General features: G+C 39.2%; 1 protein-coding gene across 1 annotated transcript in view; it reads right to left on the reverse strand.

Annotated features, from left to right (window-relative positions):
* AMMECR1 (Alport syndrome, mental retardation, midface hypoplasia and elliptocytosis chromosomal region gene 1) overlaps positions 1–17,627 on the reverse strand; it is a 76,037-nt gene extending 58,410 nt beyond the window's left edge. Inside the window, exon 1 of the mRNA XM_026848771.1 lies at positions 17,482–17,627. Within this exon, the coding sequence (XP_026704572.1) occupies positions 17,482–17,627 (146 nt within the window). The remainder of the gene's footprint in view (positions 1–17,481) is intronic.
* Positions 17,628–23,343: the final 5,716 nt, after the last annotated feature.

Here is a 23,343-nt window from a genome sequence, read left to right on the forward strand (position 1 = left end):
GGTACATACAACTTTAAAAACCAATTATTTATTTGGGAACTGACATCTTAAAGTGTGTACTCCTGCCTCCATCAGATTCTGAACTCATTATACCTCAAAAATCATTATTCTGCCCATTGTGCTCATTTCTGTATTTCATGTATTAGCTTTTGTTTCCCTATCCCCTCCCCTTTCATTTCCTTTTTCATTTCTGTCCTTTCTCCATCTTTTTCTTAATTTGTCTCCCTTTATGACCAGCTTTTGAAAAGCGGGGGAGAAGAAAAAGTAATACTCAAGTTTGCATTCCACATATCCATTACAAGTCAGAAGAGGTGAGGCCCTTCTCCCTAAACGGGCTGCTATTTGCTTCATGAACTCTGGAACCCTTATTTTGATTAAAACCTCTGGTGCATTCAGCATGTTCCCAAAAACTCAGTAAAAAGTTATGCGAGAGCAGATTTTGAATTTTGAAATGCAAACGTGACCACTTATCAAAATAATGCTTAATCTTTCAAGACAGTATACATGCTTATTAAACACACCCAGAGTAAGACTGTACTCCCAGATAAACTTTTCCTCTAATGTCACAAGCAACCAAGAACAAGGGTCAACATATTCTAGGTTAATAAAGACACCCTAAATTGCAACATTTAATAAAGTTATATAACAATATGCATATTTACATTATAGAACTGTTCACATTTATGCTCTGACCTACTTAAGCAAATAGTTTTCCCCAATTGCACAATTATGAACCAGAGCAGAAAAATCAGACTTTATGAAGTTAATAAATCAATTCAATGTCATTACAAATTATTAATGTTATTACTTCAGAGTCTGCAGTCACCTGATTATGACTTTCAATGGGGCATATTTAAATATTTCTAAGAAATATAATTTTGTTTGCCAATACCTTCATTATTAGTCAAACACAATATACTTCTTTTAAGTAACTCAAACTAATTTCAAATTACAGATTGAAATTATTGGTTTGTGAACAAAAACTATTAAAAAACTATTAAAGCAAAGCTGGTATTTTCTCCCTGGCTCTTCCTACCTTCCTCATAGTCCAGAAGACATTAAATGATTTTACATTCCCTTTCATAGCAGTAGAGAGAGAACCCAGGAAAATACCTCATTTGATCCAATAAATAGTTGCATCAAGTAACTTTGGCTGCATTTTAAGTGTTTTGAACTGGATAGGTCCCAGCCAAAGTCACCTCCCTACACAATTTTCAAAGGAAACGAGCAACTTAAAATCATATGCTGCTCTCATATCTAAAAACAAGCTTGAACTCCATGTACCCCATATTCAAGTGTAGTTAGATTAACAAACATGTCAACAAATTAACAAGCACTTATAAGGACCGGCAGTACTTACCCTCCCCAGCAACACTATGCAGTCTCCTCTTGAGGAGGAGCAAGTAATTCTGAATTAGAGATACTAATATCAAAGAAAAACATTTTTTAAAATGTAGCAGTCACCCTAAAAACATATAACAAAGCTCTGCAAATCGAAGTTGAAACAGTTTCAGTACCATGAAAGATCTTATGTGTAGTTTATGATAATTCTGCTTATAAACTGGAAGTGAGACAAAGTATATCCTGTGAAAGTGTTTTCCTATGAATAGTCTTTTTTTTTTTTCAATTAATGATGAAAGGATTCAGCAGAACCTTTTCCTAAAATTCCATGAAACAAAATATATTCAAACCCAAATGATTTATGAACACTTACAGCCACAATGTTTTAGAAAGCTACATAAGGTCCCCAGAGCTTATACCCCATAAAAGAATAGTGAAGACAATGTTAAAGGGATCAGGTAAGAACAGCTCCAGCTCCTAGATATTCTTTCCTTAGAAGTTGCTAGGCAAGAATGTAGCAAACATTAGTTTTGAGGTGCTAGTACAATGTTTCCCCTTCTACCACTAGCAGGATGATTCAAGCATAAAATTAGTTTTGAAAGTTGATATAGAAAAAGTATTCTCTAAGCACTACAAGTCTGAAAGTTTAGCACCACAGCACCATTTCCATTCTTCTGAGAGCAAGCAATTCCATGCTCACAAGTAGTTGATGCATATTAACTACAAGAGCCAGAGAATATTGTTTTGCATAGATTTCAGACAGAAGCTTAACACACAATTGCTACCTTTAGAGTCTACATTAATTAATTGCTACCTTAAAAGAAAGTCGGTTCTCGTTGCAAATGAAGATACTGAATTTTTACTTCAGATTACTTGACAGTTTTACCCAAACAGTCAGTGACCATTTGCCACAGGGATGCTGGGTTTTCATGATTTTTTTTTTTGTTCTGCTGAAATATTACCTGAATCAGTTAGCCAAGACATCAGTGAAACCCAGGAGCTGTAGTTATTAAAAGGTCACACAAAATTTTATAAGAGCTATAACTGGGATTCTCCTGCTATAGACAAATCATGTTATGCCTTAATTTCAGCTAACTGCAAGACACTCTCTTTCAAAATATTAGATGAATGAGTGGAAGCAGGCAGAAACATATGCAATTTGTTCTGGAAAATAACTTCGTTAATTAAATTCACACAATTTATACATACAAGACACTAGAATACAGTCACAAAGCCATCCATTTGGACCTTTAAAATGTTTTTTGTTGGTTGCCAAATGCATGATGCACACTGAACATAAGCACCTAGGGGCACAACATAAACAGCTGAACAAAAAATTTATGCCAATAACTGAGAATTTGCCAAGCCTGCGAGAAATTAACACACAGGAGTTTTCTGCTTAAGTGGAACTTGGTTCAAAGGAATGAGAAATATTTAAAGAAACCTAAGAAAAAAAATAGAACTACACAGAATTTTTTATAGCAGTAGTATGTTACAAAACTTATATGCCAAGGTGTCAGCTGACAGGAGACTGCAATTCATCCAAACATTCAAAACTATTCCCTTAGAAATCATTGATTCTTCTTCATGTCAAACTACATATTCTAAATGTCCACTACATAACAGCAGCTCGCAAGAGACTCAAAACATTATGAACTACACCATTACAAAATACATTAGAGTATACTGGAGTATTTTTAAAATGTATAACTTTGAAAATTTAATAAACATTCGATTATTTTGGTACTGACATAATAATAATGTTTCAAGACAAGCTAAAAACAAGCCTCAGTAGAATCTGATTTTTCCCTTTAATTCAGACTTCACTAACTCTACAGCTTGAATACATTAATCTTTTGGATCACAAGAATTAGTATTAAATCAATGCACTCTAGATTGCACTATCTGTATAGAACTTAGCCATGTAATTTAAGTAATGAGACAACAGTTCAAAGGCACACTAAAGACAGTATGGAATTAGAGCCAAATGGAATTTATATTTTGTCACAGAAAGGACATACTAAAGACAGTGCTTCTTAAGACTAACAAAGATGATTCAAAATCACAGAGTTCTCACTGGTTTGAAAGTCATGTCTGCTGTGGAGACCAAATGTTTGTAAGACCGACAGACATCCGTCAGCCAGCACAGGTATAATATACAGAGATATCATGCCCTCAGATGAGCTAGATGATCTCTCAATGCCTTTCCACCCCTTAAATCACAAATGACTGCATAGACGGTTGAGTAACAGTGAAGTTCAGAGCTGTTGCTTAAGTGAAAACAGCCTCACCCAACCTTCCCATCCCCAGATAGCCTCCTCTCTTGTTCTGGAACAAACATGTGTGATTGGGGAACCGATCTGGTAAAAAATATCTCTCTCTCCTTTTAACAGTTTAAACTTAAACCAAGTTTGTTTTTCTGCTCTGTTTCACTGTGCAGGAGGACAAGCAGGGACATCAGCTCAAAAAGAAAGGAAGAGGCTAAGGGACAGTGGAAAAGGGCAAGGATGATGACTGCTTACATCTGCACCCCACATGAAGAAATGCATGCAGTACAACTTAAAAAGGAACAGCAGTAAGATTTTTTTTAAAGAAAGATAATTACTTTTATTAGACCAGTCAATATAAAAAGCAGAGGAGCTTTCAGACACATTACTGCTTTAGCATATCAGGCAAAGCACAAGACAGAATAGAACTGCTCATAATGTAAACATAACCTTTACAAGAAAAGCACTTAGCATTTAGGCAACAGAGAAGCGTGTTAGCAACAGGACAGGTGACCAGCCACTGATCCCTTTGGAAGAGGGATAAACTGCAGTTAGTGATAAAATGATGCAGTGATACATAGAGCCAGTGTATTTAAGGCCCCAATTTTTAGTACACAGTAGACGTGTCTTAGTTACCCTAAGGCATCAAGAGACAAAACATAATTTTCTGAGCAAGTATACTGGTTACTACATGCTGTCACTAGGCATACAATTAACCAAAAGCCACAAAGACACTAGCTCTAGTATAGGAAATTACTGAAAGACACAGCAGAATCTCTACAGGCTTCCTCTGCTCTTGTATTCTTCCAGCTGCATCTGCCATTGGCCATCCCTGGGAGACAACATACAGGGCTAAGTGGGTACTCATTTACACAACAGTTATTTCACTGTCTCTCATCAAACACAAGTTCACACAGATACAGAGATGCCGTCTACAATACAGTAACTTTGCTTTCAAAAAATGCACTCTTTATATTTGAAGACTGACAATTTTAAGGTTATGCTTTCATTATAAGGGAAGAAACCTAAAAAGTTTAAACACTGCCTCATATGAACCTCACTGCAGGTTTATAATTGATAACTAGCAAAGCCACTGAAAAAGGTGCTCTCATCCTGCCTAGCTGTTCTTCTGTTCCATGCTTCATCCTGTCTTTTGCCATCTCAAGCTTTCATGTGGTCATAAGTCGGGTCAGAGCTAATCTCTTGGAAACAATCCACCCTCCAGATGCTATTAGTGCATCCTGTTGAATTAGGGATCCTCCTTGTAGCAGACAGACTAGGAAGAAGCAGGCAGGGGTATCAGACGACTTTACTAAACACACAGCTAGCTATATTTGTGGCTTCTGACAATCAATTGGCACACTACCCATCAGATGCAAAAGACAGCAACCTCACAAGGCATCTACACTTACTACTTGGTGATTCAGCAAAGAAAACAGTAGTCCACAGGATCCATGCTAGTAACAGTAGTGTATGGAAACATAGGATGGATGGTCTGGAGAGTAAGCTCAGGTTATGGGCAGAAGACTTACATTCAGAATTTTCATGGTGTAATTTTCTGAAATGCTGCCAGTTCCACATGTAAGGTCTGAGAGGCTGAGATAGGAAGTCAGTGATACAGAGAGAAAGGATTTAGACATGATGGGAACAGGAAGAACTTGTTAGGCATGCACATTAGTCATGCCAGAGTCAGCCAGACTGGCATGCTAATAAGAGAGTTTTGGAACTTACAAACCCTTCTACACTACTGCTAGAAATTTCAGAAGTAACACACAGAAAGCTCAAATGCTTGGCCTCACCCAACACCCTCAAAATAACAAGTATCTCCAAGACTTGGTGGAAGGAGGACAATACAGCATAATGCTGAGAGGCTACCAGCTCACTCAGTAATTCCAACAGGAACAACAAACAACAGGCAGGTGGGGAATGGCACTGCATGCAAAGGACTTAAAAACATTTAATGGCATGAAGTATTACAGGAGAAGAGAAACCCGGTGAACTTCTTATGGTAGAAGTTACGTAAGTAATAAAGATGTATCATCAACTGCACTACCAGTTCCAAGTTTAGGAAAGGTAATAATAGCAGGCAACTGAAACCTCCTGATATAAAGTGGACACTGTGCTTCATCAGAATAACATAGAGCTTTTTTTTTTTTTTTTCCTCCCCAAGTAATGACTGCTTCCTTGGAAATTAGCACTAGGACCTACATGAAAAGATGCCAGTTTTGGCTGGGTTTTGAACAGTACACAAGACCTAGTTAAAGGATATCAGTAAGAAAGCTGCTCTGTAACTTTGTCTGCAGTGCAGTTATATTTCAACAGTGTAGTCGAATACAGCAGGCCATAAAAATATCTGGGACACAGATAATGAACTTCAAGCATGGGAACAGTGTAAAAAGATTGAAGTAATTAGTAATCCTCCCAACCCTTTCCCCCCCTCAAAAAACCCCACAAACTCACTCAAACACACACAACCCCAAAAGGAACAATCCAAACAGCAAAAACACTGCAACAGTTTGGAGGCTGTTAAAAGCAAAACAACCACCACCACCCCCAAAAAACCCCAACCAAACCAGACAAAAGTCTGCATTAAAAAGACCAGGTAAAACATTCACCACAGTTAGAAGAGAAAACAAAAGCAGTCAAAAGAATACCTCAGCTCCAGCACAAAAGCCTACACTCTGCATGACTGAATAGGGAAGTTAAGGAGGGCATCAGAGAGAGGTCAGCTTTTAAAAACAGAAAGCTTGCCTTATGAGACCAGAAGAGATTATAAAACACATGCTATATCAAATGTAAACAGTAAATAAAGAACTAAAAATGTTTCGGTAGCACCTTGCAAAGTTACTTAACCACATCAAAAGCAGGAAAACAACTAGGAAAAAATAGGGTTTTTTTCCCCCTGCAGACCAAGGTGAAAAAGTGATAACAGCACCAATGCAGAGAACCTCACTGAACACTCTGTTCCCAGTCTTCACAGGTGAAGTAATTGGGGAGATTTTCACACCTACCTTTATAGAATATAGGTCAGAGGGACTAAGTCAATTTGAATTAAGTACAGAGTAGGCATTAGGCTGAACGTACAAGTTAGATGTAGTTCACACAGACCAGCCATAGAGGACAGTTCCAAACATGAACCTGAAGAACTGCTGAGCAACACATTGCCCGAGTAACTCCAGTGCACACAAAAGACCCTAAAGAGACTGGCACTACAGAAAAGCAGATGTGGCTTCCACCCCTACAATGTAATTGAGGATCAGATCACTGTGCACACAGACAACCAGTCTCTTGGAAAGAGCATACACAGCTTCTGTAAAAGCAAATCCTACCAAGGCCACAACTCTTCGCCCAGCTGGTGCCAGCTTACAAATCCCTCTGAATTTGGGACCGAGCTGTTGGACCCACTGAATATCTGGGTTGAACACCAGATAGATTTACGGAAAGGATCAATCAGGATTATTTTGGAAAAAACTTATAAATGCAATCTTCAGCCACCCAAAAGAAGCTCAAGACTTTCTGTGACAGCCTGCACATTCCTGCAGGCTCCTGGCAAACTTCACCATCTTAAACCACAATGCACAGGTTTGCTGTACATTGCAATGTTTTCAACTACGTGCTTAAAAGCACCATGGTGCACCCAGATGAACCCAGCAGGAGAAAAAAAATCCCATAACCTTGTTTAGCCTTATATTCCAGTCCGTAAGCTTTGTTCTGATGACTGGGGAATTAGATGTAGGGCAAACAACTGGCAATACTGCTAACAGCAGATACACAAAAGGAAGTTTGTCATATGCGATTGCTTATTCTTCCATAGCTTATGAATGTGCTTGCAGACACCAATCTATCTGCTGATGGTGCCAAAAGCTGAAAAAAGTCATTGAGGTGAGTCCACAAAAAAAAAAACCCAACCAACTAGTCGAACCTGAAGTAAGTCTCTCCAACTGCTACCTTCAGCACTGCTAGAGACAATAGCGGGCTAATGGTCTCAGCCAGGAGAGCAGTTACAGTCCCAGAGCAGAAAACTAATCCAAGTTAAAGCAACTTAAATGCAGTTCTTGGCAGCTTAAAATTAACACTGGCTGGTTGCAAGGGTCCCATCTCTTCCCAGACTGCATGGGATGACCCAATCCTTTAAACCAGCTCTAGCATTTAGCATGCTAAAAGACTGAGCAAAAAGTCTTACAACTCAGCGAAAAAAATAACCTAACAAAAAGCAGCAGAATATCTGCTGATGACTTATCAAGCAGAAACAACCCAGCAAGCATACACTGATCAACACAAATAGTACAAGTGAGGGCGTGGAGCACATACATGAGAATGTTTTGTTTGCCATGGCCACGTAGTTGCATTTAACTCACATCAGTTCCCCAAACCAGCAGACTAGTCACACCATTAATGATACCTGTAATAGATTTGGTATGCGAGCAAAGCCAGACCATGAAACTACAGTCCAGCTCTATAATGTCATTCAAGCGACTTGCCGGATACACATACACTGCATAACACAGTCAGCTATTCAACACTAATAATACTAAAGGAAAACAAAATTCTGGAAGACCTACAATTAACCTCAAGCAAAGAGACTACAATGTTTCTACAACAAAGCTTAAACATTTCTTTCTAAAATTAAATATTCCTTCAAACACCACATGAGATACAAACAGTCTCTCATAACTATGTACAGACACCTTCAGTAAGATCCCTTCAAATGTTAAAACTGAATTTCTAAAACCATCTCCTCAGCCTGGAAACACTGGGGGGGGGAAAAAAAAAAAAAAAAAAAAAAACACAACAGGGTGCATTTTAATTTTGACACATTAAAACCTGTGTGTTCGTCTTTTCTTTTGTTTTTTTCTTCACTAGATACCATTTAAGCAAAAACTAACTACATTTTCAAATTAGCTTTGAAAATTACACAACATTTCTGAAGCTATCCAACATGAAATTAGAACTACGTTGTACACCAGCAAAATATATATAGCCATTCAAAAGTAGTACTGGAGTTCTCCGAAAATACTGTATGCTACAACTCTGTCACAAGAATATATAGTATAAAACTGCTAGCTTTGTTAAAGATAGTTACTTGGTATACTACCAAAAAGCCCCCAACAACTCACTATCCCTAAGTAGATCCCACACAACCATAATTCAATCATTATTCTGGGAATTAACTGAAATAAAACAGCTGTGGACCAAGTCACTGACCTAAAGGGTAGTATTATTTTGTTTTTATTAAATCTGTACTTTGGTTAGTCAATCAAGTTTCTAAAGGCCAAACCACTGAAGATTTATCTTTATTCCAGAAGACTAAACATTCAGCCATCCTACTGCCTATTTATTCTTAAAATCAAAACTTATAATGGTAGGTGGCTTTTAAAGGACTATGAAAAAGGCTATAAATTCCTTGAAAACAACAGGGAGGTCTAAGCTGTTCCTTTTCTTGATGTAATGCGTCAAGGAGCCAGGCCTCCTATTTTCAACTCTTCCAAGGCAGAATTCAACTATTATCTTACTCACCGACTGGATTCCAGGCTGCAATTCTTATTCACCAGACCCAACAGCTGGAGGTTGGCACCTATTTTTCTTTCAGTAACCTGTGACAGGTAGGTCTACACTGTGATCAGCAAGTTCTACTGAAAACTAAAGCATGGATTCACATACTTGACTTTGCTCAGGCACAGCTACTGGCACAGCATCCACCCCATCAATAGCACTCAGCTCTGTGCCAGACCATACACATGAACAGGAGACAGCATGTTCCACCTCAGCAGTTTACCCCGTGGTGTAAGGCCAAACTCTTCCTTTGACCATCATTTCCATTTTTATCTCCTCAGAGGCTGCCACTCCCTCAACTGCATCCAAGCCCAAAACACAGGTAGGTAGTAGTGGCCATCCTTCAGCTGATGGGAGAAACCTCAACTGAGATGAGGGGAAACAGAAGAACAATCATTTAAAAAACACTAATAAACACTAAACTAAACATAATCAGCTGTGGAAGCAATAATCACCTACTATCTCACTTTGCTGGCTTGGGTTGGTTTTGTTTTGTTTTTTTTCCAAAACAATCCACCCACCAAAACGCAGCTTTGCTTAAAAAGTTGATCACATACCACAATTTCAAAACTTATCAATCTGAAGCCTTCTGACATCTCGAAGTAAACACGGAAGCCCCAACTTGTCCAGGGTGAGCCTGTCATTTCAGCTCCCTGATACTCCCTTTCACAGAAAGTGTGATCCTAAACCACTCAATTTCTTCGCTGTCATGAACTGCTGTGCAAATCAAAATCCATTTTGTTAGTTGGCTGACATAGTAAAGTCTACAGTATCACTAGTTCAGAAAAATTACTGCTTAACAAATACTTTGTTTGCCTGTTGAATTGTCATTTCCTTGGGCTTTATTTTGGCAACCCTTCTTATTAACAGCAAAGATACTGTGTTCAGAAAAGCAGCATTCCCATTCCTTGTTCAATATGAACCACTACTGAGTTATGCTCAATTCAGGGAAAAATTACTTATAACATTCTCTAAATTCATTACCTCCACAGAGCTCTGCTATTGACCAACATTTGTCTCTATTCATCTCCACCTCAAGAAGAACAGAAGGAAATATATCTTACTTAAGCCAAAAGCAGGGTGGAAAGAACTGTAAAAGTTTTTCTGCCAAAGCAAAGCAGTTTATTAGAAACCAAACCCCACTTACTAAGTTAATAATCCTGCTAGACCTAAACACGTCACGGAGAGCCAACTTGGTCATCTCTGAACTCACACTGAAACAAATAATCTGCTTTTTAAAAAGTTTTTTCACTATCTATCAGAAGCTGCTAATCTAACAATCTTTAGAAATATTAAACTTCATCTATCTCACTACTCTCCAGTAATAATCTTTCCAAGAAAAAACAGAAAAGCATCAGTGTCATCCTCACATTCAGACACACAAGCTATGAGTGACAGCACTGAACTTCTATGCCAGAAGTATCTGTGATCATTACTAACTACTGTGGCTGTACAAGAGGACACGAACAATTTACCAACATCTCAAAGTGCCAATTTTTTTTATAAAAAAAGAGGAATTTTTAAGCTAGAAATAAACTGACCATAATATCATATGGAGAAGCTATGCTTTGTCACAACAGCCTGATAATTGGATATTTTCAATGGCAAAACTAATGTTTTTATTCTTTAAAACTTCATAACCAGAAGATTTCTAAGTCTAGAACATATTACCAAAGCAGAAGCCGCTAAGGGACAAGGATTATTGCCATTCAGCAGTCCCCTTCCATGGCAGACCAGAAACAAGGCCACACTGATGCCTAAAACCCAAATCCACTCCAATGAACTCAAGAGAGAACAAGGGACCTTTTAAACTATTAAGCTCACTATCAAAGGCAATGCATCATATATTTCTTATCATAAAGTGATCAAGATCTATCTATACTATTTGGATTGCTTGCCCCCACTAATCCTATTCAAGGTTACTATAAAGCCACACTGCTCCAATAAGCAGAAACCTTACACTCTGAAACTTATTCAGTCATTTTATATCCTTTTGTTCTTCTGGCAGTACTGGCATCCAGTTTAAACAGTTAATCTGTGTTCCTTTTTCTTTCTCTTCCTATATACACATACCTAGGCACACACAAACATACATATACATACACCAGCATGTATACACACATTTACATACACACCGCCCTCCAATTAAATTCTGTACCTCTCAGCTATTGTACTGATCCTCTAAAGCTGCCTAGCTCTTCTCATCTTCCTTTGCAAGCTGATCTCACACTTCTTCCAGGCACAGTGGCTGCCCTGCTCTACAAACACAAAACGTCCTTCTCCTGAGAGTAGCAGAACCGTAAAGTTTTACAAGTAAGACGTTACTCACTCTCTTGTAGAATTATATTTAATACTCTTCTATTTTTACTGATAATTTATCTTTAATATAGCCACTTGCCCTTTACATATTTACAGAATAATGAAGGCTAACAGACAACTGGCAGTCAACTGGTAATGCCTGGAAACCACTACGGAGAGAAAAAAACTCCTAAAAGAATCAGTTTTTAATTACTCCTGAAGTACGTGAAGCTGTCTATAAAATATTGATTTCACCCCATTTCTAGCAGTATAACCCTAAAGTATTTAATCATTCCTGTATAGTGTTCTGATCTTCCTCCCAACTTCATCTCATTAAAATTTCATTATAATCTACCCATTGCTTGGGGGTGGGGGTTGTTGGGGAGAATTACTGATAAAAGACATCACTTCTGGCTCAAGACACCCCACACTGCAAGTTGCTAAAGACTAGAAAAATATTTGTGGCAGCATCATTATACAGTCACTGCTTGTACCTTCCTTGCCACCCTACCTTTTCTTTCTGCTCACCTTCATTTTTCAACATTCAGTAATTCAAAGAATCTTGTTTCACTACAAAACCATAGTTTACTGGCTCTAACAGGGCAGTAAATGGGTAACCATACCCTCCTCTCAGTCCTAAAATGTCCATAAAAGAATGGTGTTCATATGACTAGGACAAACAGGATGTCTAGAACAGAAACAATTATGCAATATGATTTTTTGTCTTTGACTTGCACCAGCCTACTTAAAACTCTCTAAATTATTCTCAGAGAAAGGATGCACTGAACAGTAGCCTAAAAATACAAAGGGGGATACTATGACAAAGAGTATTCAAGCGGAAAAAACTATCCTGGGAAAAAATAAAATAAAATTAATTGAAAATTCTGTGACTTAATTGAGAAGCAACAATAGCCTTTGAAAGATTCGAGTTAACATGAATACAACTGTGACATTTCAGATATAATGGATAACAGTTTAAAAAAAAAAAAAAAAAAAAAAAGTGGTGTAAGCCTCCAAGTTGCCAATTTAGGCAAAAATATCCTAAGCCGAGTCTGGAGAGCTTCCTGGCAGGGTAATATAGTCAAGGGAAAGAACAATCACAACAACGGCCAATTTCTCTCACTACTAACTTAACAGAGAAAAGTAGATTGAGGTACCTTTTTTTTTTTCAGTAATAATGTAGAGAGATTGAGGGTCTCCATCCAGGTTTGTTCACCATAACGACATGGTCAGGAACAAAACACAAATCTTCTAAACCTCACTGCAGTGATTTATGCTTCAAGTCACACTTGTTTCCTCTTATAACTTGCATACAGAGAAGTTGGACAGAACCTGCAAAACCCCAGAAATACTCAGAGGTCCAATGGCCAAACAATGTTTTTAGGTAAGATTATCTTTTTCTCTTTAGACTAGTTCAACCACTTAAAAACAGAGGCCTTATCTGTGGAACCATCTGAAGATTACTGATCTATCTGCAATGGCCTCTTCCAAGAAATTTCTGGTGTCTCCAAAAACCTAAACTTCAGTGTCAGAATGTCAGACCACTCTCAACTGCTCTAGTTTTCTCCTCCAGAGCAATTTTCATCAAACATTCTACATAAAATGACAACCAAGAAAGTATATTATGCTTATGTTGTCTAACTTCTAGATGTATGTCTGTGATCCATACATTTAGATGACTACTGTTCAGAGTAAATATCTCACATCTCCGATTTGTAACATATGGACTTTTAAGATGAAACCATATCTAAGCTTGTCTCAATGGCTTAGCACATTTCCTTGGGGGAAAAAAACCCAAGATTTTTTGAAAGAAAGACAAGATTTCAGTGAAAACTTCAGAAAGAATCACATCTATAGCCTCCATGATTCAATTTATGAATTTTGACAGTCTCTAACAGGCTGCAAAAATTTACAGAAACTGCACTAGAACCATTCCGGAACAGCCCACTTATTTAGCAGGGACAAAAGTTTCTTATTTCCAACCACTTAGCATAAAACACGTTGTAGCAGCAGAGTGCTCATCACCTTCATCTATTTTGTCTAATGTAACTCCTTTCAGCTTATGACAAATAAGACTCATCTGCTGCTAAGCATCTCTGACACATTTAAAGAAGAAAACACACTTAAGTTAGCAGAATGCCATAGGGTAGTAGGCAGTCTTTGAGTAGGTTATTCCAAGTCACTTATATTGCATATGTAAAAATCCCAAAAACTTAACACCTTGAAATCCTCCAAAACTGAAGGAAAAAAAAAAAAAAAGCAGTTGGCACCAAATAACCTGAAACACAGATTTCATATTCTCCAAAAAAGAGGCACTACTGAGAGCTACTTTTTGCAGTGGCTTAGATTTCTATATTAAAATATAGTCCAAGCACAGCAAACTACAGTAATTCGTCCGGGAGGTGAAAAGAGACCATAATAGTAAGTGTACATAGGAATACTTGTCTCATTTGAATCTTTTTTCTGTGAAATAAGAGAAAGTTAAATTGTGTTCTATTTATCCTTCTTAACCCTTTATTTTTAATGCTTGGTTTTTATCCACCATTCCTTCCAAATGAACAGCACCTATCTTTATCTTCTTTCAATTTTTATTCCCAGTATTTTACAGGAATTGAGATATTATGGTGGCAAGTATCCCACATGAGATTTTTGCCACCTGCCTCATCTCTGTTTACTTTTCATTCCAGTTGAACTGAACCAGAACCACAATTTTGCTCCTATTTCTTAATGAAGAGTGAGTCTAATCACTAGAATTTCACTACCAGCATGTTAATAGGGATTAGTTTAAGTATTACATTTCCATTGTTTGGATAACAGCTTGTACAACACTGCACCAGAAGAACCTGCATTCTATTGCTTGGCTTGTAGTTTTTCATCTGGGTCAGTGTCTTGCTGAAGTTCTGTTTCCCTCATGCTTAAAGAATACATCACTTGCAGCTACTGACCTCCCTTGAGGCACTGCAGCAATCTTTGAAGAGGGCTTCTTTCCTCACTACAACTACACCTTTTCTGTGGGTTTTTCAACCACCTCCTCAGCCTCCAATACTCTCTCTGCAAAAAGACTACTTAGGGAAGGCTGGTGCAACACTTCTGGTGGGCACTCACTGCCCACTTAATGTGGCAGTCAAAGTACTGAGGACTAGAAAAATACTTTTTTCTCCTTATAAACTTTACAAGGGACCTCTACCTAGCACATCATCTTTCCAAAAAGTCAATCTTTTAGCACGTTTATTTATACAGAAAGGAACTGCCTTGCAACTTGTCATTCACTGACAGCTGAACTTACCCTTGTGCTCACTTACTGGGTAAGGAAAATGGTGTGGCACCCAGTCCTTACATTCTTACAATCACTTGTAAAAGGGGCTGCAAGTGACCTGATTTACTTAGTTGACCCACATTGTTGCCCATCAGTGGAGGTTCACACACATTTTTCCATCTTTCCTAATACAACTAAAATCATGAACTCTAAAGCTTCATCCACACAATTCTTATCTCAGTACAAAATGCCACATGGAAAACAAGGAAAGTGATTTAACTCTCTGGAAAGGATGAAACAGAAGCAATTCCAATGCTGATCAGAAGAGTATTATGACAAGGATCCTTCCCTCCTTTCTCTTCCATTTCAAACACAGACTCCCAAGTACCACCCAACAAAGCAGGCAGTGTCACAGAACCTGCAACCCATCACATGCTAACGAAGACTGGAGAGGAGACATCTTTGCTGGCAGAGGGGCAAAGAATAAATTACAAGAGTATGTTTACAGCTCATATATCACAAACACCAGAGCCCTAGGCAGGACCTTGCCAAAAAATGCCAGAGTTCAAGCTAATGGGAAGAAGGGCATAAAATGAGATTTTCTATGGCATTAAGGATTGTGAGAACTCACTCCCTGTAACAGAGAAAGGCACGAGTGCTCTGGGAAGACATACACATGTCTGCACAGTTGCTGTCCCAGTGACCTTGCCACAACTCAGCCAAGCTGTTCTGCATTCCATAAGATGTCATTCTCATGAAATTAGCACTTTAATAACCTTGGCTGCAAGTACTCAGTGTGACAAAGCAATATCCACGTATTCACAACAAGCACTGCCTTCCAGGAAGTTATCAAAGCCCAGACAGATCACAAAACTTTAAGACATATCCTATAAGGCATAAAAACATCCATGCAGTCTGTTAGAGGGACAGCAGGAGTGAAGAGATGTGACAAATGCAGCACATATCTCACTGAATAAATGTTTATGGCCAATGGAGCATGGGAGTACTCCATTTATTTATGAAGCCCTTTACCCTGATCCCTTTTGCCAGTTATGAAAATGAAGGGCTTTTTAAAAGGTCATGCAAGTAGCCCCGCAAAGATACCTACTGTTGTTTACAGTGCTGGACTGAAAAACACCACAGCTTTTGTCACTCAGCATATACCACAGCACTAACAAACTGTAAGGAAATCTAGATAATATATGAATTCAAGTTCAAAATATTAACTACATGTTATCTGAATGCTGCCCTACATGACATTTTGTAGCGATTTCACTCCCTAACATGCTCTGTCATAAAGGACATGTTTTTGAGAATTTGTGAATTAACTGCAGTAGAGCTGCCCCATCTTGTTATTTAAATGAAAATTTTGCAATGCTAAACTGAGTACCAATATAATACCCCACTCCATAGGAGCATAAACATCATAAAAAAAGGTCAAACTTTTTCATAATGCTTTGCTAATGAGGGTCAGGGCCTGACTGGACTTGTTTTGGCCTCCAGCCTAGCAACAGTTTCTGTACTGGCCAAACTCTGACAAGTCTACTATTATTTTTAAATAATTTGCATCTCTCTTGCCTTCCATAGAGACTCTTACCACAGAAACCACCAGTATATGCTCCAACAACTTCTGTGTTAGTGTATTAGCACTTCTACTTCTGAAGATAATAATTTGAGGCTATGTAAAACCTGTAGTTAACTGTAAACAAGTATTATGTAAAACTATACAGCTTGGCATACTGAACTTGCTCCATTAATTGTGGTATGAGTCTTGAGAGGACCAAAAGCTATGGACTAGATAAATATATTTCATTCATTGACTGGTCACAGCCTAGATCTATAAACTGAGCTAGTCCGGTCTTCCAAACTTTTATTTCCTGGTTCTCTCTTAAGTTATCAACAGCAACTACGCCCTGTCTACTGGTAATTGAGCAGTTAAAAGGACGTTTAGGGCTTGATAACAGAACTGTCCAGACACTTAGATGGTATCTACTTGCTTCTTAACAGATATGACAAAAAAGGCCAAAGTTAGATTTCTCTTGGTTTAGTATTTAGTGCTAAATAATATTATGATTACAAAGGTGTCATAAGAAACAACATGTTTAACTCACAACTGAAGAGACAGATCTTTGCACTATTTCAGTAACTCCAAATAAAATATCTACATTATTAAATCATTAACCTCTCAACAATTTCCAGCAAAGAATATTAGTTAGATGTACACATGAAATAAATCAAATCCAGATCCAAAACATATTTTTCTCACAGGCATACAGGTTAAATAGGAATATATAATGTCAAAAACAATGTTAAAATTTTAATTTCCAAAGGTTTCCACAGAAACCTTTGTCGGGACAAGACAAAGTAAAAGAAAACATGACAAAAGATATGAATGTAACTACAACAAAGGCGGCCATAAAAATGAATGACCAGACTAATGGCACTGGGAGAGGTGGCTGCTGAGTTCTCCTCACCCTACAAGCATTATGAGAGCAAAATAACTTCCGGTAAAACCAGTATTGCAGTGAATCAGAGCATTTATTATAATTTTGTGGTGACTGCTTTTAGCTGAAGAAACAAAATCAGGGTCCATCCTTAAGATTATGACATTATCTCCTGTTCTAATAGAAACTACCTCATTTGGAAATAAGAACAGCTCACTGAAATGAGCTTATGAAGGAAAAAGCCCTCAAATTATAGTTAACCTAGTATGGAGTTTATCATAGAAATATTTCCTCCATTTAGCAATCATATCAGAAGACAAACCTACTGGCAAAGGCAAGCTCTTTCTGAAGCCATGCAGCTTCATCCCTTTTCCTCCTCTGCTGTACCAAGATGCATTCACCAGTCCCGCTTTCAAAAATGCTGGGAATTCCCTGCTGAGCACTGCCAACACCAGCCAAAATACACATTTTCTGTTGCACTGTATTTTTAAAAGTCTACTGCAGAATGTCACTCTGAAAGAACCACCACTTCATATTCCAACATTTAATATTCAACGGTAAAGACTCTGTTAAGTCAAAGAAAATACTGAAGCTCATACAAAACCATGACATACACATGAAAAACAGAATTAAGTCAGACAGACACACAGACATGAGAACACTTTCCTATCCGCATGTTTTTCTGTGTTTTTTTGTTTTATGACTGGTGTTGATCTTTAGACATGACCAAACAATCATTATAGCTGTTGTGTAATGTTACTGAGTGTGACAGTAAATACAAATCACTGCACAGTCTGCCACAAATAAGTCTGCACTGCCATACAACTACGTCCTGCAGAGAAACAACAAAACTTCAAAATCCTGACATCAAGAACAGCAATGTCAATAGGTACAAGCTGAACCCTGGAGTAGGGACTGCAGAGGAAGAACACTGGTTATTTTAAGACAATATGAAATTCATACTTTAGTAAGCTTCCAGGCAAAGTTTCACAGAAATGCTTGTAAAGAAACACATACCAAGGCAAGCAAGGAGTCAAGCACAAGGCTCCAACTTTAAACGTTACAATAAGTTGTAGAGGCTAAAACAGGAAGTCGGGCTGCAGCCAAGAAAAAAGAAATTGAGAAAAGCATGTAATCCTGTGAACTTGCAAGTCATAACATTTTTATTTACATGTATGTGTAAGCCTATGTACACACCTACAGACAAACCTAACCTTTCTTACCTGCCTTAAAGTAAGCCTCAGACAGTAATTTAACATTTGGGGGAACAAAAATCAGCTTTAGGACTGTACAGGAAGATTTTAAACTATGTCAATCTAAATTACTAGCAAACTACCACTACTGCCAACACAGTATCAAGACACAGTAACTAAAGCAAAAATTGGATGGCCAGTAACAAATTCTTTACTACAAGGTCAAGTTACACTCACTCTGAGCAGAGCACAACTTCCTTTGAGAGTATGAAAACTAACCGGCACAAGATTAGCTAGTTCCACATTTTTAAACCATATTGAATCTGAATTTCTCCAGACTTCACTAATGAAGAATTAAGGTAGTGTAGTGCTGTCACCCTGTACCCTTCCAGAATATGTAAACTGACAGATCTTAGACCTGAAAACACGACTAATTACAAAGGTCAGGCACATCAACACTGCAGCATATCTGTACCTCTGTCCTATAGCCAAATGAAACAGTTGCTACAAAGTACTGCAAGTCATCAATGAAGACAGGAACTGATGGATTTCCAAGCTACATCTTTCGGTAAAGACTGGATATTACCTACAAAATATTTTAATTCAGAGGCCTTCAATCACAGAAGATGGTCAAATCATACAGATTACTGTGGGGCAAAGAACATGGTTGCCAGCAACGCTTCTGTCTGAGGGCTGGAGCCTCCACACATGCACAGGGCTGGCTGCCTGCACAAGCACAGCAAGTCTGATGCTTCCCTAAAGCACCAGATCTACCACAGGTACACAGATTGGCTATACACACCATTTAATGCCTCTGGCACAGTCCCTCCCTCCCAGATAAGGAAGATATGAGCAAGCCATTATCTAGACATTTGATGCAAGGCACTCATGGTAAACATCCTTCCCAGGAGCTCCTCAGCCAGACACAAAGCAGGGCACAGGCCACAATTAGCCATTCCAGCTGCAAAATCTTGTTATTGCTTACCCTGTATCAGAAGACAGGGGCAGAACAATTAATTTCCCTTACAAATTATGTCAAGTATGGCTGGTCATCACTAAAATAATCCTGCTCACCAGCAGGTGACCTTCAGGAAGAGACTATAAGAAGCAAACAACTGGCAAATTAGTTAACCTGCTGGATTGCCACAGAAAGTCTTCCACACAAAGATGTCAACACTACAATTAAGTAGGCAAGCTGAAGAGCTTGAGGCAGACACTGTGCAGCATCAAAAATTCGGAAGGGTTATTTCTGTGTGTCAAGGGAAATCTTTATAGTGAGCAAAGATGTGAGAATCTAAGAGAGTCCTCCTCATTCCCCACAGCACAACTTCAACTCCTCTTCATACACAGCCTTCCCATCCTGTCACAAGCTTCTTGCATCCACTTGCACTTCTGCTCAAACGCTCACCTACTAGAAGAAAATTAGTAGAGAGTAGTGTGAACCCTGAGACCTTCCCCACTGGTGAGCAGTGCTTTTCCACTTCCCCAGTGGAAGGCACAGTATGGTATTGTTTCTACAGATCACAGAGGCACTGGGTGTGTCGCAGAAGACTGAACCAGAAAGGAAATAAAGGGATTTGTCAGAAAGGTAAGAAACACAGGAAACATGGCTACTCACTTTCCCTTCTCCCTAAATGATTGGGGTAAAATGTTTTTACAATTCTTCCTGTATTTCCTTACGATTTACTTCTACTGACACTTCCAAAAAACCTGCTTTTAATCAATTGCAGTGTTCCATAACTTATCAAACTGAGTTTCAAGAGCAGTGTCTGAATGACACTTTGTACAAGTGACAATTTTTGTCTGGGGCATTGACTTTCAAACTTTGTATTAGCTTCCACACCTCCAGGATAATTTTTACATTTCTTCACAGTTTGAGAGCCACCACACTGGTAGAAGCAAGGGGAAAGCACATGCTCTGCAGAACATACCCCATGAAGAAGGGAAGGAAAGGGGTGACTGACTTAGTGAGCAACTCAAAGTGAAGTGAAATTACAAGTAGAAGAAAGCTCTTCAATTAAGACACTGATAGAATAAAATGTTGGCCAATCAATAGAATCCTACAAGAGAAGAGGAAGCCTGTGACTGGAAGAATTTGCTGGACAGATTCAGTACCTTCCAGCTATCTTCTTTTAACTCCATGAGTCACTCTCTCCAACCCCGCAGCTCCCTAGCAACACCCTCGACCAATACTCCATACCCTGTGCTATAGGAACTAGAGAGATATGAAAATGCCAACTATTTCATCCAGGTATGGGCTGTGATAGAGTTCAAAACCTGCATCCTTTCAAAACAGGCATTTCACCTCTCCTACTAACTGCTCCAAACTTCCTGCCCTTCAAGCCCTGCTGTGGCGATCATCTTGACATCAAAAAGTTACAAAAATCCGGAGGTTTCATTCAAAAGACAACACACCAGAACCCCTTGTCCAAGTGATTCAGCCACCTGCTTTTCTTTGATCGTGCCCAGTTTCATTGTTCAAAGACCTGCAAGGAATATGAGTCATGCTTGTGTGAGGATACCTGCTTACAGTTCTTTCAGCCTCCCTGTAATTAACGTAATTAAAAAAATAATAATATTTCTAGAATTCACATGCATTATTTTAGACTACTACTCTTAGAACAGATAATTTTGGTCTACAGACAAAACCTCCAAAAGGATTCCAGGCAGAAAGCTGCAACATATATTCACTGAAAAATGCCAGTTCTCATTCAGGTTTTTTTGGTGTACAGGATGGAGCTCAGCTTCAAAGACATCATGCCTTTGTGAGCTACCCAGTTATTGGTAAGACCGCCTGAAAATCCTTAGAATGTTAGAAGTCATCCTGCCTCTGAACACTTAGCAGAAGCAATTTATTCACAAACCTAGAATTTTACATGTAATACTGAACAACTTTTTGAAAGTTGATTCCCCAACTGCACAAACATAATCAGCTCACAAGGCTGCTGAAAGCAGCAGTTCTGCCATCTGTCTGCTTATTCCCACCTCACACTTGTGCAGGCACAAGTGTTTGTGAAGCCATGCAACGATCTAGATGGAACCAATCTCTGTGAAAACTAACCAGAGAAAAAAATAAAATGATGATTAGATCATTTCTCAATCTGTACAACTGGGCATGCTGGCACAAGCATTGGAATAAGCAGAAATTATATCACTAATTTTAATGGCAGTGCCATTTTCAGAAGCCCACTGACACAGCAACTTTTCAGCAGGTCAAGCAACTAAACCAGAAGAAAGCTTAAGCACACATATGAATTTTAGAAAAATATAAATATTTTTACTTAATTTGCTACTGTGTTCTTATTTTAACAAGAAGTGGGAGAAGAAAGGTGAAGTAAGTGATTTACTGGTTGCTAAGAGGAATCAAAGTGCTTACTGGAAAACATTTCAGTGGCGAGATCTTCACTCCTGCCTCAGTTTCCTCCACTAACAAAACAAGAGACAGTAGCACTAAACTGTTCAATAAAACAGTCTGCAATACAATTAAAAAAGCATAACAACAAGATAATATTGTTACAGAGACACACAGACAGAATTCAACTCTTACAGCAATGAAAGAGTGAAACAGCACAAAGCTGATGCTGTAACCTATAGTGGTCTGGGATGGAGAACAGATACAGGACACCGCAAAGCAAAACGGCTACTTAGAGCAGCAGTTCCCTAAACAGTTGGTATCTACAAAAGGACAGACATGGATTTACAAAGGACCTGGGTAAAGAAACTCACAGTGGAGTCTCCCTGCCCTCCTTTCATTATTGGTACTCTGATGTAACCACACAGGAGTTATGAAGAGCATATAGGGAAGACTTGCTGGGGTGGCAGGTTAAGTAGGAATCCACAGAGCTGGGTTGTCATGACAGCAGCTGAGAGTATGCAAGAGATGTATAGATCCTGGGTGTTAGAACAGCAAGGACTCCAAATAAGATCATTAATATGTTACATTATTTTAAACACTGAGAAGCATACACTACATCTCATTAATGAAACATGGACTGCACAATAACCATTTGCATTAGTGAGGGTGAATGAGGGTCTAGGATATACACCAAAAAAATTTTTACTCATTACCAATGAAGTACAGGTTCTCACAAATTCAACAGTCATGCTATACATAAGAGGATACCAGTGACATGCACTTTGCTGGACCAACGCCCTTGAGTCTCAGTTGAAGCTTGGAAACTCACCACATGAGCTCCATCCCATTTAAAAGCAAAGTAAAACAGTGGAAACTTAATTTCAACAACCTCTTACATTAACTTTGCATTCAAATGGAGCATGCAGCAACTCAGTAACTCATCCCAGCTGAGAGGAAGTAACTTCCTGTCAGAGAGAAGTTACTCTCTGAAGTGTCTGAACTCCATCAGCAACCGCTCGCCAGGCTGCAGGTGCCGACATGCTGGGCAACGCCAACCCGGCGGGTCACTTTGGAAGGCGGGAGGGCATGGGGTTCATGACAAACACTGAACAAGAGTGGCCTGGGACAGGAACGAAGGAGGCCCTTGGTGGATGCTCCTGCAAGGAGGCCTGGGAGGCAGAGGAGGATGGGAGTAACAGGTGTTTATGTGATCTGTTCAAAACTCTGGGAATTTGATGTGGTGGATTACTTGGAATGTCTAACACTAGGTGATCTTCTGGGGTCGTTACAAAGCAAGGGCTCTGCACGGTTTGAGACCAAAGTAGCGCTACGAGTGCCTGGCACAGGGAACGTCCTAGTACACCAGTGCTCACAAATCCGGGACGGGCACGACAGGTCTCACAGCGGGTACTCACCGTCCAGCACTGGGGAAGCAGAGGCCCGCACTCGTGCGGAGCCCACGGACAGAGCGAGGCTGCCTAGCGAAGGGGTCCCAGTGCGGACTCCTGCTGAAAGGAGCTCGGAGCAGGCTACGCGGGCGCCGCTGTAGACACACCGGGAGCGGGGAGAGCGCACCGACCGCGGGGCGCCGCGAAGCCAGGACCCCCGGAGAGCCGGCGCGGGGCCAGGCGAGGAC

Source organism: Athene cunicularia (genome assembly GCF_003259725.1).
Source record: "Athene cunicularia isolate RWA chromosome 4 unlocalized genomic scaffold, athCun1 chr4_part3, whole genome shotgun sequence".
In the NCBI taxonomy this organism is placed as follows: Eukaryota; Metazoa; Chordata; class Aves; order Strigiformes; family Strigidae; genus Athene; species Athene cunicularia.